Here is a 16298-nt window from a genome sequence, read left to right as displayed (position 1 = left end):
TTTATACTACAAAATATACCTGGTCCAGATGACAGCAAAAAGAACTAAATACATATCACATGATTAAAATATCCTAAATTATTATTTCCAAATCATAGAATCATAGAATAGTTAGGGTCGGAAAGGACCTTAAAATCATTCGGTTCCAATCCCCCTGCCATGGGCAGCGACATCTCACATGAGACTATGTCGCCCATGGCTCTGCCCAACCTGGCCTTAAACACTGCCAGGGATGGAGCATTTACCACTTCTTTGGGCAATCTGTTCCAGTGTCTCACCACCCTCACAGTAAAGAACTTCTTCCTTATATCTAACCTGATCTTCCTCTATTTAAGTTTGAACCCATTACCCCTTGTCCTTTCACTACAGTCCCTGATGAAGAGTCCCTCTCCAGCATCTGTGTAGGCCTCCTTCAGATACTGGAAGGCTGCTGTGAGGTCTCCAAGCAGCCTTCTCTTCTCCAGGCTGAACAGCCCCAACTTTCTCAGCCTGTAATCGTATGGGAGGTGCTCCAGCCCCCTGATCACCCTCCTTTGTATAGAGGCATATAAACCAAGCTCCAAATAAATCCAGCTCATTGGATGCTCTGCATTGCTCCGAGCATTCACTGCAGGTGCTGGCAACTGACTGGTAGCACTGGGATGGATTGGTGCTGTCTTCCCCCACCAATCTATATGCAACAAGTACATAATCACATGTTTATTTAGTTTCTAAACAGACTATTCTGAGGCTTTTAAATAGTTTTTTCAGTAACAGAGAAACTTTATACGTTGCTTATAACCTGTTGCTTATCTTGCAGTGCATGCTGGGCAGTGTCAAGGTGATTCTGAAGATCTGCTCTTTGAGCAGCTTTCGATGCTTCTGCTGAAAGTAGCAATTCAGTCTTTGCTTTTACCTGAAAGACAAGTTGTATTTCAGTACAACACCTATTTTACCATGGCTCACTTTAATTTTCCTTATACTCATCAGTAAATTTAATAGTAAAATCAGTAGGTTTTATGTGCTAGTATAAAAAAAAAAAAGGAAAGAAAGTCTCCTCAAGGTTTAGACCAATATTAGGATTTTAAGCCACAGAGTTCTTATCTTTACTTACTAACAAGAAATAATGGGATATCCTTACTGTATTCACACCTATGCATACCATGATGGCCTTATACTACGTGCACATTACAGGGCCTTCAAACCTTCAAAATTCTTAAAAGCAAAAGGAATAAGAAACAAAAATACATGTACGCTATCTCTGCTTTTACCTGCCTGTCTGCAAGCAACCTCCCTTCCTTCCAGAACACTCAGCAAAACAAATTTTGAAGGTTGGTATGACTGGTGTTGGAGCAAAGTGGCAATATTCAGGGTCACCTGCTCTTGTGGTTTACTGTTTTTCTCCCTACTAGAAATGCAACTTCTCTGAAGGCTGTAAGGAAGCTCACATTGTCTTAAAAAGCAGCTGCAAAAGCGCATAGATTATAGGAATACCAGCCCAGACAGAGCAGTGAAGCCTAGTAAAAATGGCACAAAGCTACACCAGAAGAAGTTCCTAGACCTGTTTGGAAACTGTATAACACTAATACAAAAGACATCAGAGTGCATTAATCCAACAACAACAGTACTAGCTGCTCCAAGTGTACCAAGGCAAGAACTTCTGGTTAAATGCTGTTTGTTCTTTGAGATAGCTGAACACAATTAGCAGCTTTTTAGCTTAAGCAGAACTTAACAGTAGGAGAGTCCACACTGAGTCCATGCTAGGGAATTTCCTTGTTAAGTAAATTAAACTGACACAAGGTGTCCTGCACCTTTTTTTGCTTTATTTTTGACAAAGACACCAGCATAGGAAATGTCTAGGCAACAACAACATCTCAGTGACTCAATAGACTTTCACTCTGGTGCACAGAATCCAGAACTGATAAAAGCAGGGTTTTGGATCCTGCTCTTTTTATTTAACCATAACAAATATAAGAAGAGATGCTAGAAGACAGATTTTTCCCAGCTCAAGTACTAACGTTGGGGTTTTTTAATTTAAAAAAACGAAAAACAACCAAACAAACAACAAAACCAATATAGACCCCAAAAAAACCCACCAAAACCAAACAAACAAAAAGAAAAACAAAACAAACAAACACTTGCCATCTATTCTATTCGGAATCCACTTACATTTTCCTCAGTTTTATCTGCCTTATTCTACTTCATTTATCTGTTAGTAGAAACATGAATTTTTTCCCAAATGACTTTGTACATTCTCTGGAAAGAATACAGAAATCGCATGCAGAATTTATCATCACCAGGCACTCCACAATTCCATTACCTGTACATCAAGTTGTGATACTTTCTCTTTACTTTCATTTAGCTGGCTGGTGAGTTCAGTGATGTTTGCTTCTAGGGAAAGCACACGGTCTTGAGCAGCTCTTAAATGTGCCTTTTGCTCCTGTACTTGCTCATGCAAATTCTCTTGGGCTTGTTTATGACTTTCTGATTGATTCTTCAGCTTCTCTGTCAGCTGAGTTACCTGCAGCGAAAATGGAATGTAAGTAGAAGAGAAAGCTGGGACAGCAAGCCCAAGGAAGTCATAAATCTTCTGAATTTTAGCATGTCTTGTCATGGCTCTGGAGACTCAATGCTATCACATTTCTTTTTCTGAACTATTACAGTAAAGCTATATTGCAGACTATATCAGAGGTTAAACAGGTTACCAGTTGAAAACAGAAGCAAAAGGGTATCATCAGTTTGGCCTTACTGTAACAAAACCAAAATACTAAGGAGACAATAGATCCAGGATAAACTGAGTTTTGGTGTTGGCGTTGAAAGCTGGAATTAAACATCCTTTTAAAATAAGAGAAATAAACATGTACATGTATCAAAAAATTATTTGCAAGCACATATTACTAGGGTATGTACATAGGAAACATCTAGGAATTCCTTCCCCTATGCTGATAGCAAGGAAGTCACCAAAACATAAGTCCTGTGAAATTTACATTAAGATCTTTAAAGTGTCAAAGAAGCAGCAAAATACAGGAAAATTTAGCATTATACCTTATGAACTAGGAAAAAAAAGGAAATGGAATTCGTAATGAGAATGAAACAAGTCTTCAAAAAGAAACAAGTCTTTGAGTTCTTACCTGTATTTGCAATGCGTGGTTCTTCTCTTGTAGCTGGTTAAGAACTGCAGTTTCTCCTTCACCAGCTTGAATTTTTGCATATAAGTCCTCTCTTTCTTTTTCTAGCAGGGAGATGTTTTCCTTGCTTTTTTGAAGCAAAGCCTCAAGATTTTGAATTTTCTGGTCCTTATCTCCAATTTGTCGCAGTACTTGCTCCAAATCATTCTAGAAAATTGCATAATAGCTTCCTTAGTTATAACGACCTTAGAGGTTATTCCTAATGCATAAAATGTTGGACAAATTTATTAAACACTTCCTGTATATTCTCTTCTAGATCTGCAAGTTAATTTACTGAAACTAATATAAGTCATGCAAGTCACTACTACAGAGAAAACATCTTTAAAATAATGAAATCCTGAAATACACTTTGACATGATGGTACATTAATTATGCTACCTGGGCTTCTCGTAGTTTTGCTGTAGTATTTTGCTGAAGTGTCTGCTGTTCTTGGTGCTGCTGTTTTGCCTTATCTAATTGATGTTGCAATTCTGTGGAATTTGCTGCTTTTTCCTTCAGCTGAAAGAAAACAAAAAAAACCCAGACAAAACAGACTAACGAGTGAACAAGCACCATGCAGTAAGCCAATAGTGCTCCATGTTCCTTCTAGCGCTAAGAGATTTTAGTCTAAACATGAATCTTTGAAACATGGTATAAAAATAGAACCGTGCAATGCTAGTTAAAGAATCAAAATCTAACTAAAGCATTTATTACTATTAATAAATGAGATCCTATATCACACATATGTATTTTAGCTCTCAAAAATCTAAAATGTAAGAGATATTTAGTATGGTTTTTTTCCAACATTTGTTAAGCTGTAACAAGACTGATAACACAGATATCTGTGAAACAACATTATTATTACTACCATTAGCAGTTTTTGTAGCAACTTCAGTTTAGCAAGGCTTTGCAAATTAGCTACAGATAAGCTTTAAAGCTTTGACAACTCAGATATTTGGCCAATCCCCATACAGGCAGCAGAAAATCAGCAATATATATATAAGACACTCATTAAAACAAACAAGAATTAATTAACCAAGTGTCTTGTGCCCATTCATCCTACACAGATTATTACCTACCAATGACCTGCTGCACCATGTTCACTTTTTCTTTATGTAGGGCTTTATCTCACAAGAATATTTACATACAAAACTTTACCCATACAGGCTTAGGTGTCCCAAAGTTTTTTTCTCGTAAGATTCTTAGACAAAGTTCGTAAGTGTAAAATGCATATCTTTTGTTCATCTGTAACGGACCATGAACATACATGCATCTGATAAGCATTTAGCCTTACAAAAATCCGTAATGCAATTGGCATTTCGGCAGATTTTGACAATTCTACCATCCCCATGAGGGCAAACTTTCTAAGCTGCAACTTCACCACAAGTGTATATACAGACTACTGTCAGAACAAGAACAAAGTAGAGTCTGCATAAAAGTCCCTACCTGCTCTTCAGCTCGAGAAAGTTTCAATTGCAGATCGGCCACATGCTGCTCTTTGTCCATCAGCTTCTCACTAGACAGCTGCCTCTGTTCTTTGAGCCGCCCATGAGCTTCCCCCAGCTGCCGCTCTGTTTCTAGAAGTTTACTGTGCAACTGCAAAAATAAAAGTAATCAATTTTGTAGTCATTATTTAGCCAGCAACACTGTATTTTAGACTCCCTTTGCACAATGTTAACCCTAAGTTTTCACAATCCAGAGTAAAACAACCACATGAGCTCCCAAAGCCATGGTGTACATCATAAAGCTCAGAAACACAAATCATGTTAAAGAACAGCATCAACTGCACCATGTTTGAACAAATATTCAAAAAAGTAGGTTGACAGGACCCAGAAGCATCATTTATCTACAGAAGGCCTTCAATATGATTTACAAAGATTTAAAAGAAGAATCCTGACAGAGAGAGCAATCCTTCAAAGACATAACGACTATCATATCAAGTAATGATCCTTAGAGCAATCAAAGCTCATACAGCACACACCCTCAATCCTACAGATCCAGTGGCTGAAGCAGCATAACTTTACCTGCTTCGCTGGCTCCCACAATATATTGTTCTGCATCGCTAGAATAGTAAGAGTGTAATTTTTATCTTGACCTGGCTACATCAATGGCATTCATTCTCTGCAGAAAAGAGATACTGAACCTTCAGTGTAGAGTACACAGTAACTTCAGTGACTTTCAGTCCAGCACTTTCCAGTGGCAGAGAGTAAGCAAGGGGCTGTGCTCTTCCAGCTGGACATAAGCCTGCCTCATGATTTTTTCAGTCATTAAAAGCAGTGCTGCACCATCTTCAAAGTGCAAGGATGGTCTTTTACAATTCATTGTTCTAAAGAGCTCTCTCCATAAAGTCAGCTTTTCTCCTACTTGAAGCTCTCATGATAGGTCCTGGGTTACCACCTGCCTATTTCTACATGAACATATTCACAGATACACAAACTTTCAACCCAATGCAAAAGCAGAGAATGAATCAGACCTTGCAGCACAACAAGAACTTTCCCCAGGTATCAGGATAAGTAAAGCTTGCTTCCCTATGAATTTATGTCCAAGACCCTTGAATCACTCACTTTTTAACTCCAGGTCCTCCCTTCAACATCCCTAAACCCTTCTCACACTTTCCTCAAATCCCTACTAGTATCTAGGCAAAAGCCTGCACAATCTTACTGCTCACTGCAATCCACCACTTGTTGACTAGCTGGCTGCCTAGTAGGCCAGAAAAAGGAACAGTGGTTTTGATAACATTAAAACTTCCCCTCAGGCACTGAGGGGGTGAGGCATTAACATATGTCCTTCTCCTTTACTAAGCTACCTGTTTCCACAAGAATTTAACACTGAAGAACCTAACTCTGAAGACGTCTGGGCCATCTGTCAAAATCCAGCTGAAGTTAGCAAACAATGCAAAAGTTACAGGGGACAGGGACAGGGAAACAAACATATCTATGCCTTATTTTCTTAGGAAACCAAACTAAATAATTTATTTATATGTTCACAACCACAAAAACTGTGAATGAAAAGCTGTTTAGCATGTGGCCAAGATGCTGCCTGCTAACTGACTGCACAGTGAAGAGAGAGGTAGGAGAAGACGGGGGATGGAATGAGGAAAAAGACCATAATCTCTCCTCCAGTGATCCAGAATGTTTGTCATTTTCCACAGTAATCACTACATTATTAATACTTCTTCCTCACTAAAAATATGAACAAGAGCTGGAGGAAAAAACCTAACGAAGAAAGAGTGCAGCAAGATAACTACTATAACTATTCATGGCTATGCTGATACTGGGAGAGAGTATCTGGAAAGGTGGAAATCAGCAAACAACATTGTACAAAAGTCCCTTTTATTATAGACACAGTTAAGTATTTTTGAAGGACTTTAAGACTGACCTTAGTAAACAGAATTATAAAATCCAGCATTAACCTATGTTGCAGAATATAAAAATAATAAAATAAATACTTAAGACTCAAATATACAATCAAGTATTCAAGTTTTCCCAACAACAGTATTTATTAGCAATTAACATTTCTTCAAGATTGAAGGAGTCTATATTGTACTGTGTTAACCTCTTCCTATTGTTGTGCTGGGAGACCAACATTATCACTGAAATTTCCTTCCATTATGAAGATCACTTCTTTCACATCACTCAAATTCTGCTTCTGTTCAAATAAATTTTGAGAAAATGGCAAGGTTTCTTTGAAAATGCAGTTTGACTAAACAGCTACCCTTTGTAAGCAGCATTCATTGCGTCAACATAAGCTATTGGACTACATGCATAAAAGAGAAAACTCCATTAAAGTATGAAGTGAACAAATATGAGAAATTCAGTCTTTTCATTACAATAGTAACTGACCACTTGTGTGAAGGGAGAAGGTTTTGCTTGGCTTTTATTTTGTTTTATATTTTATTTTATAGCATGTATGGTAAGGTTTTTTTCCTCCACAATTCTTTTAAAATTCTAAAACACATCCTGAGATCCAGCAGCTTGTTCAGGTTCTCTTGCCTAGATTGTCTTCTTTCCCAATGGTATCACCAGAGAATGCGTGATGTCTCCATTTCCTCTCGTAGGAAATCATTCAGCAATGCTTTATCCATCTTCCTTCTCTTTCATTTTCTCACCCCAAATATCCTTCCTAAAAATGCTCTCTCAGGCTGAAGCCAGATTTCAGCTCAGCCTCTTGGCTATGTTTCTGAAGCTCGCACACATATTGCCTAGGCAGACTAAGCCAGTTTTACCAAGTGAGGATTCCTAAGCAAGTAACCAATATAATTATCTCCCCTCTCCCTGACACAAGACTGACAGGAGAAAGAGAGTCATTCTGGGGATGTAATACATACATAAATGAAGTTTTGCCAAGCCACAGCTCTTCCAGGATAACCTATATGCTCACAGCTTACAACTTAATCTATTTCAGACTTGACAAAGGCTTGAAAATTGAGAAACACTTGCTTTAAAATTATAGAACTTTCATGAGAGATTAAAATGAAGTTATGCTAACAAAAAAAAATGTTTTTTTAACATCTTAGGATTAGACATGATTCCCAATGCACAAATATTTTTCCAGACTAACACATTACTCCCCAAGACACTAGATAAAACAGAGCTCAACCAGCCACAAATTTCAGCATGCTCAATGTTATATGAAAGTCCTGCTTCCATAATTCATTGGACTTATCAGAACACCACATAAATGGTGAGGGGATGTATGCTCTGGGTGTTTTCACAGCTATCAGCAACATAAAGAGAAGGTGTTTGCACACAGACACAAAGAAAGCAATATAAAGATTTCACATTTTCCCTGCTTTTCACACTAAGTATTCTCTACTGTATTCATTATTCAATTTTAAAGCAAATTAAACATTTTTGAGTTCTAATGTAAAATGAAGACTTGCTTTTCTCAAACCTCCTATAGAGCAATAAAATTACTACTAAAAGTGAAACTACTTCTGATAATCTACCTGAATTTGGTTTTTTCATAAGCTGAATTCATTATAGCTTCAGCTACCTTATTGAACCAGGATAAATAATCTTGCTGATACCTTAGGATTTGTCTATTACAATATTTATCATGCAAACTCAGTATTCTGGGTTGCCTTCTCATTTGACAATACTGCCCTTATTTCAGGCAATGCATCAACAAAAAAGGGGAGGGGAAAAGTTGTAGGATGAAAGAAGAGTTCATTTAACACTTTAAGAGAAAAAGAGTAAAGGAAAAAAACCTGTCTCAGATCGGCTAAAGCTTTTATTTTTCACATACAAAAATAGTAAAATAAGAACATGAGAAATAAGCCACAAAGTTGATGTTCATTCAACCTTAATACTCAAAACTGAAATTTCAAAGATAGTTTTCAGAAGAGATCCAGAGTTTGGATCTACTAAAAACATTCAGACATAATGATAAACAAATATCAAAGAATTTCTGCACTCTTATCACAGCCTCTTTTTTTTTTGCAGTTCTTTTCTTTACTTCTCTAAGGAAAAGAGGTGATTGCATTTCATTCTCTGCAGTGTTAGGAAGAATACTTTATTCAAATACCAGCTAGCTTTACCTTTATTCAAATACAGATACTGGTTAGTTACTCCCCTTCAATAAGGAAATGCAAATGCATGAGCACAAAAAATATGCTGGCACAGTTTAAAAACCGCTAATGGGATGGTTTAAGGCACCATCCCAATAGGACAGTCTAGGAGGCTTAAGGAACCTTACCTGACTGAGCTCACTTTGGAGCTGCAGGCCATGCTGCTCTTTTTCTTCCCTCTGCTGCTGGAGCTGTTTACATTCTGCCTTAAGATGTTGGTACTTTGTCTCTACTTCAGACAACTCTTCTTTAAGTTTCTGGCTTGCTTCCCCCTTCTCACCTAGCTCTGTCTGTAATCTCTGTATTGAAGCTTCAGCTGCAGACAGCTTTGCCTGAAGCTGTTGGCAGTCCAGGTCTTTCTGGTGAAAGCTTGCCTGCATGTTCTTCTTACTCACAGTTACTTCATTGTGTTTTTCTTCTAGTTGGGTGTAGTCCTGTTCTTTTTTCAGCAGTTTCTCAGTCAGGCTCTATGAAGAGAGTTACACAGCTATTCAAATACAATTCTGCTCACAGCTGTTCAATGCATTATTCAAATTTCTTCTCAAGTGCTGATGCTGAACAGCAAAGAACTTGCTTACAAACATTATTAAAGGAAATACTGACCTCTATTTTGTATTACACAAGTTAATTCTGGAGCCCATACACACACAGTTTCAACTGGAAATACTGTTCTTCATGATCTCACCGAAATCCACTTCTTCTTACTGAGCACACCACAAAAAACTCTATTTCTGAATCCTGAAGATCAATTTGCTTTCCCCGAACATTTAAATTCTAGGGTATCACAACCGCATGTGTTTGGACAGAACACGAAATAGTAATTTGAGTTATTAGTATAAAAAAAAAAAAAAAATCAAGTATCACTGCCCTTCACACAATTCCTTAAGCAACAACACTTGCGGTTTAATTCCTGTCTAATCCTGTGCAGTCATCATGCTGATCATTTTAAGAAGCATCCTAATTTTGCCCTGTCACTATACTTACAAGAACGATCTGCTATCCAAAGTATGGAAAAGAACCTGTGAAAACTAATGAAATTTGTGATGTTAATAATATGTGATGATAAATCGTGATGATAAATCTCTGACTGAAAGACTCATGATTTAATATTCATTTCAGAAGATGATGTTTTTACATTTTAATTTATACTATTTAATTTCCTTGCATACAAACCAACTCAAAGAGGATGGTTGCTTTGAGTTTGAAAACACTAAAAACTGGGATTCCCTAAAAGAAAGCCATGAACATTGCTGAGTGTCAGATTTTAATTGCTATATTAACAACAGTAAATATTGCAGGGTCTAAACTCATACTATCAAATTTACACACTGAGACAAATACTAGGAAAAAAATATTAACAGATCACTTTCAGCTATTACATAATGATTTTTATCAAATTTCAGGAACTAACCAAAACTATATTCAGATAGAAATTAAATATCTTAATGGACAAGATATAATTCCAGAAAGTTTGTGGTTTCCCCCAAGTATAGCTGAGCCACTAACTAGAATTTGAAAACAAAGAAGTCATGAGAACCATTTTAATTTTCCAGTGGCACTTTTTAAAGCACAGAAATACAGCTGCAGGGAGGCCCTGGTCATCACCCAACCACTAGCCACTCATTCCATCTTCCTGAAATGTACCAGGAGGTTCCATTTATTGCAGCATCTTACTGTCGTCTACTTCAGCGGAGCATTACGACGCAGACCACTTGAATCCTTGTGTTCTTCTAGCAGTTGCAGTGAATACTCTATTCTCTGTTCTCTTTCAATTAAGATACAGAAAAATAAAGAACACTTATAGCACATCAGCCTGAAAAAATGCCAACACTGAAGTCAGTCTTACGTGTCAAAACTTCAGACAGTTCTGTGACTTTGGAATAACACTGTTACAAAGATAAGATAGTGCTGCAATTCCAGCTATGCTGGCCATTTTACAAGTGCACTGCTGTGCAGTATCCAGGGATGAAACTTGTTTTGCCAGAAGAAAACAGCTGTAAAATCATTCAAATAAGTTGAACAGTTGAATAGTTTTGTTCTATGGATTTTAGTAAATTATGACTAGATTTGTTGTTATAAACCATATACAGACACTTCTATTTTACAATCATGATAAAATAAACAGAAGAATCCAGAAAGCAAAGAGAGATTAGAAAACAAGCAATCTTGCAAATAACTCCAACAGTCCAGCAACCCATGTGAGAACAAATATAATTATATAATTAATGCCTATGTGCCCTTTTACAAAAATGTGTATTTTCTAAAGTATACTACTCAGTCAAAAATTCTGGCTTAACACTAAACTTTGGCTATTGAATTCTAGACCTGAAATAGTACATTTTGAAATGTTTCTTGAAAAATAAAACAACTTGGTGCTGCTAAAGTTATGCTAAAGGTATGCATAGATTTATTTTTGCACATAGGAAATGCGGGAATGGACCACATAAAGAACGTAACTGAGGCCAGGTGCCATCTTTACCCTCCTAAAGTCAGCGACAAGGCTCCCACTGTTTTTAGAATATATTTCACCTTCAAATAGAAAATAATGTTGCACTTTCCTTTACATTAAAAAGAAATTACCAGGCAGGCACACTGAAGAGTGTTCCTGAAATATCAACACACCACAGACTCCTTTTTACCATAGCTGGGCAAATTAGAGCTAAATATTAATTTTACTACTACTTCATAACTGGATCTACATATCACAATTAGAACTGCTATGAACTACTTCATGAAGAGTCAGTGCAGGGCAATAACTTAAATTTGGAGGTGTAAAGAAATAGAAACAATTACTGTTGTCTTGAAGCAGACTGAGACTTGAGGCCACAGAGCTGCCAAGCTATGGTCATTCAAGTTACATCAGTGGACCCAGCAGTGTTTCCTATCTGGATGCATGTTCCAGCTGCATCCCAGACATATAAAGAGATATGGGCACATACAAGCCCCCTCTCTTCCCCAAGCCTTGATTTCCACAGAAAAGGAAGAGGAAATGACAGTATGTTACAGCATTCAACAAAAAACTTTTAGCCTTTGAAGCTCACAAAATGCAATGGAGAACACCACATCAATCCCCTCTTTTAAAACTGGTCCTTGGAAAAAGTAAATATAATACATGTTAGTCGTTGACAGTGGCCAGGCATTAAATAACAAACTCTGTGGGCACTGATTGAATTTCAGAATAGTTACATCAGTAGAGGGTTAAAACTAAGCTTTTTTCCCTGTAGCTAACGCATCACAATTCTCTTAAAAAAAAACCCCAAACACCAAAAAACCCACAAATGCAATGAGTTTAGAAGTCCTGTACTTCAGGGAATACGCTGGTTTTACACATTAGGTCTCTTCTGGGCTACAGGCCATTACTGGCCTCTGCAAGGCAAGCCAAGACCCAAACTTACAGTGCTCTATAAATGAAGGAAAGTTCCACTGGTCTCTGAGAACTGATCTTATCTCCTTGTCATTCACTATTCTTGGTATAGATTGCTTGCTTGAGGTGGTACATGAGCTTGAAAAAAATCTGCAACAATGCACAGAAATACCTTCCTGCATTGCAATGGAAATATAAATGAATGTACAAATAAAAATGCAACACATTCTATCCTGTATTAATGGCTCCTACCTCCTCCCTGACAGCTTCTTCAAAGATAGCAAACTGTTTGAAATGTGAACAATTTCTGTTATTTGGGAAGCTAGTGTTACCTGTTCCAATTCTAGGTCCAATTCCTCCAGGGCCAAGGTTCTTTGGCTAGCATACCACTCTTATAGATATCATCTTTCAAAAAGCTGCATAAAGAGATGGCTGTAAACTGGTTTAAGTCATTGAAACTGAAATGGGAAATGTAGCTTGCTGCCACTTCTCTTCTTCCTATTCCTCAAGTGGTGTTCGGCATTAGCCTGACATAGCAGGGGATTGTTAAATTATGGTTATCTTATGCATGAATCTGTTTCACTTCACATGGTTAATGGAATAGCAATATATTCAGGCAAGGTGTCTAGATTGTACAGCAATACTTCTGTCAAAAGTTTGATCCAGTGTTGCTGGTGTGTGGAAAAGTACAGCTCAACAATTCTCACCATTTCAGCTCTGCACCTGACTTAATGAGCCAAACCAAGAGTCACCCTAATTCACCAATTTTTAATTGCACCTTATTATCTTCTTTCCAAAGGCTGTTTTAATATTAATTACACTAAATACACAGTGTTTGGTCTCTGCCTTTTCCTATTTTCCAAGATCAACAAGGTTGCTGGTGAATACATATACATAATGTGTATAGTTCATACACAGTGTTAGATAAACATATAACAATCAGCAGCATGCGTAGAATCATAGAATCAATAGAATCAAGTCCAACCGTTACCCAGGACTACTAAATCCACCACTAAACCATGTCACTAAAGGCCTCGTACACGGTTTTTGAACACTTCCAGGGATAATGATTCCACCATGTCCTGAGGAAGCCTGTTCTTATCCCCTATCACCCTTCTGGTTGAGAAATTTTTCCTAACATCCAGTCTAAACCTCTCCTGGTGCAGCCTGAGGCTGTTTGTTCTTGACCTATCACTTGTTACTTGGGAGAGGAGACTGGCCACCTCCTCTCTGCATCCTCCTTTCAGACAGTTGTAGACAGCAGCTTTCTCCCTGTCTCCTTTCTTCCCTTACCTACATTTTGTTCACCACAACACATACTCTTTTTAATGCAAATCCAACAAATGCAGCAAGCTGAAAGGGCTTCAATAAAAGCTCTCAAGGAATACTTACAAGCTGAGAAGCTTCTGGAGTTTATTTCCGTTTTCGACCTTCATGACTTTAATAAATGGCCAGAAAATGTGACAGAACTACAATCTAAAAGCTAAGAAACTGCAAAACCAATGAAAAGAGCTAAAAATGCTTTCTGATTTATGATTTTTAGTGAAACACTGTAACATTTCAAAGGGTACTGATTTTTCTTTGCATGTGTGAGATGGCAATACTGCTTAATGATAGGTAAGCATAAACTACAGCAATTAGAAATCTGCAATCATAAAAACCCTGAGGACTTCAGTTGTAATGTACTGATGATAGTTAAAATATAGTGTTTGCTTGCACAATACCCCTCATATTAAGCAAAATGGCAAAGGAATTTTCAACTTCCACAACCCCAAGAAGTGTTTTGCTACAGTCTTCAATGCTTCCTGAAGCAGAATGTGATGTGTTTCCATTTTAATATGAGCTGACAAGCATAGAAAATAATGGCATTCTCACCTGGTTTTTTTGTTCCAACTCTTTGACTGAACTTTGAAGTTTTTGCAGCTCCTGAACATATACAGCTACCTCCTGAGGTCCTTTGGCAAGTTCAGCTCTCAACTGGTTAATGGTAGCCTGATCAGACAAACAGAAAAATCCACATTTAAAACAATGATCTGCATGCGTATCCCAACAAAAGCAAGATGTCTGGTAGCAAAATAAAAAGCATCCTGTATACAAATAAACAGCTTAATAATAAAATCACCTGCAAATTAATCTCAGAGCACCATTAGCTACAGAAGTACTACTTGAGCATATTTTCCCAGCTGAGATTCATTCATGTCCTATTTCCAAAGACAAAAATTGGTTCCAGTCCAATAGGAAATGCCAGGTTGAGCCCACAACTGATGAAAAGCACAACAGATTATCTATTAATCATTACCACAGTTCTAGCTCAAGGTGACACCCTCCCAAGTCACAGCAGTTACATGGCCAAAAGCTTTGCCTCCCTTGTAAGGAAAATGTACTGGAAAACGCACTAGAAGCGAGTCTGGCATCTGATGCAAACTCAGTATGTGACTTTTGGACACATCAACCCTGCAGGTCAGCATAATCGGGGAACAAAACTACTCCATTAAAGGATTGGTAAAAACAGAATATATCAATGACTGCGAACTATCTGAATACCATAATAGAAGCACAAAAGAAAAGTACTTTAGATGGGTAACAATGGCTGCCCTAAAAGCATGCTGTGTATGAATGCACTCACTATGAATACACTATATAATAATGACCTTTTAAAAGAAATTTTCCTTCTTATTGTTCTCTTAACTACAGATTTCAGCACAAATGTATAAATACTGAATTCAAGTATGAACTAAAGCAGAACAGAAGTAGTAGACAATAAAACATACTAGCTACAACCTTTGTACAGAAAAAGCAGATAAAAGAGAACATATGAACACATGAACACATTATATGACTACATACAGTTATTAACTGACTTTCTGTAATGCTGAGCTTTACAAGACTGTTTCGTTACAGAGCTGTTAGGTAAAACACATCCTGGGATCTGTCTTTGGAAGGCAAACATTCCAGGATGTTGTCAGCAAACACAGTATGGGTTTTTCACTACTGAGAGAATATAATGCAGAAAACGTGCAGAAGATTGCTAAAGATGCCAATGCAGCCTTCCAAACTAGAATCATAACTTGTATCCATAAAGACACATTTCCCTCACAATTCAGTAAGCCCATCCTACATTTCATTCTTAACATGGAAATATATCATGAATGAATACTCATTCCTGATATTGTCTGGCTGATGTGTCTGTATGATTAATGAACCAATAAGCAAAAGGGAATGTATCTGTTTAACAACCTCTTGAAATTATCTTGATACAACAGAAATCTACTCTAAGCATAAAAAGGTTTCAAAAATATTTATCTCAAATTTAAGGGTCTTCATTAGAAAGCAGAATAAATAAAATGGATGGATGAAAAATGGAAATAAGCAGTCACAAAAGCTATAAATAGACACATTTCCTCAAATTTGTTTTCAAATATTCTGGTGGTTTTAACGCATTTGCTTAGTGGAAAAAAAAAAAAAAAAATCAGTCTTCGCTTTATTAAATTTACCTATAATTTAACCTACTAATTTTGTTTAATTCTGCGAACACTCTAGTTAACAATAAAGTCTAGGCCCTGTATTTTATGAAGATTTATCAGATACTGAAACAAACCGCAATCTGCAGAGATTCATAGAAATGCTTAGTTCACAGCAATGCATATGTTTTCATTCTGTGTTTACTATGCAGGAGCCAATATAGTGAAAAACTAAACATGGGAAGAATAGCTCAGAATGAACATTCATCTGAGATACACATACACCTGAAATAAGGCACAAACACCCAACCATAATGCATACATTTAGGCGACAACTGTAGAGCTGTCCAATTCTTCACATTCCCCTCCTGCAGCATCTAACGATGCTCACATAGGGTTAAGATTATCTTTGTTATTTTCTTCACCCATGCCATAGATTTGACTTATTTTAAAAACATCTCACTTTGGAAATCAGAATTACTATATGTATCCTCAGCCAGCTTGGAAAATGGTCAAGGATAGCATAAGAATCACTTTCAGCCCTTGAGGAGCTCTTAAAGAGCAAAACATGAAACAGGGCCAAACTTTTATGACCAGAACTGTACCCATTCTGCCAATGACGGACTTCCATTTCTTGTTTTCTTATGGCTAACACTTTCCATAACTGTGTTTTTTTAAGAAAAGTATAAAAGTTTTCACCACTATGACTTTGAGTAATTTTGATTTTTAAAAAACTTCTGATCAGTCACTTTACAGCG

At 37.1% G+C, this 16298-nt stretch overlaps 1 protein-coding gene across 3 annotated transcripts in view; it reads right to left on the bottom strand.

Annotated features, from left to right (window-relative positions):
- The window catches only part of EEA1 (early endosome antigen 1), a 76131-nt gene that overhangs the window by 28085 nt on the left and 31748 nt on the right, over positions 1-16298 (bottom strand). For 2 of the 3 annotated variants that reach the window (XM_080639116.1, XM_080639118.1), the window contains 7 exons: positions 13955-14071; positions 8844-9182; positions 4593-4742; positions 3546-3665; positions 3111-3314; positions 2300-2500; positions 782-895 (listed from right to left, as the gene is read on the bottom strand). In XM_080639116.1, coding sequence (XP_080495242.1) covers positions 782-895; positions 2300-2500; positions 3111-3314; positions 3546-3665; positions 4593-4742; positions 8844-9182; positions 13955-14071 — 1245 coding nt within the window. The remainder of the gene's footprint in view (positions 1-781; positions 896-2299; positions 2501-3110; positions 3315-3545; positions 3666-4592; positions 4743-8843; positions 9183-13954; positions 14072-16298) is intronic. The other variant, XM_080639117.1, reaches the window with a different exon arrangement.

Source organism: Psittacula echo (genome assembly GCF_963264785.1).
Source record: "Psittacula echo genome assembly, chromosome: 1".
Classification (NCBI taxonomy): domain Eukaryota; kingdom Metazoa; phylum Chordata; class Aves; order Psittaciformes; family Psittacidae; genus Psittacula; species Psittacula echo.
This window is presented reverse-complemented; position numbering and strand designations above follow the sequence as displayed.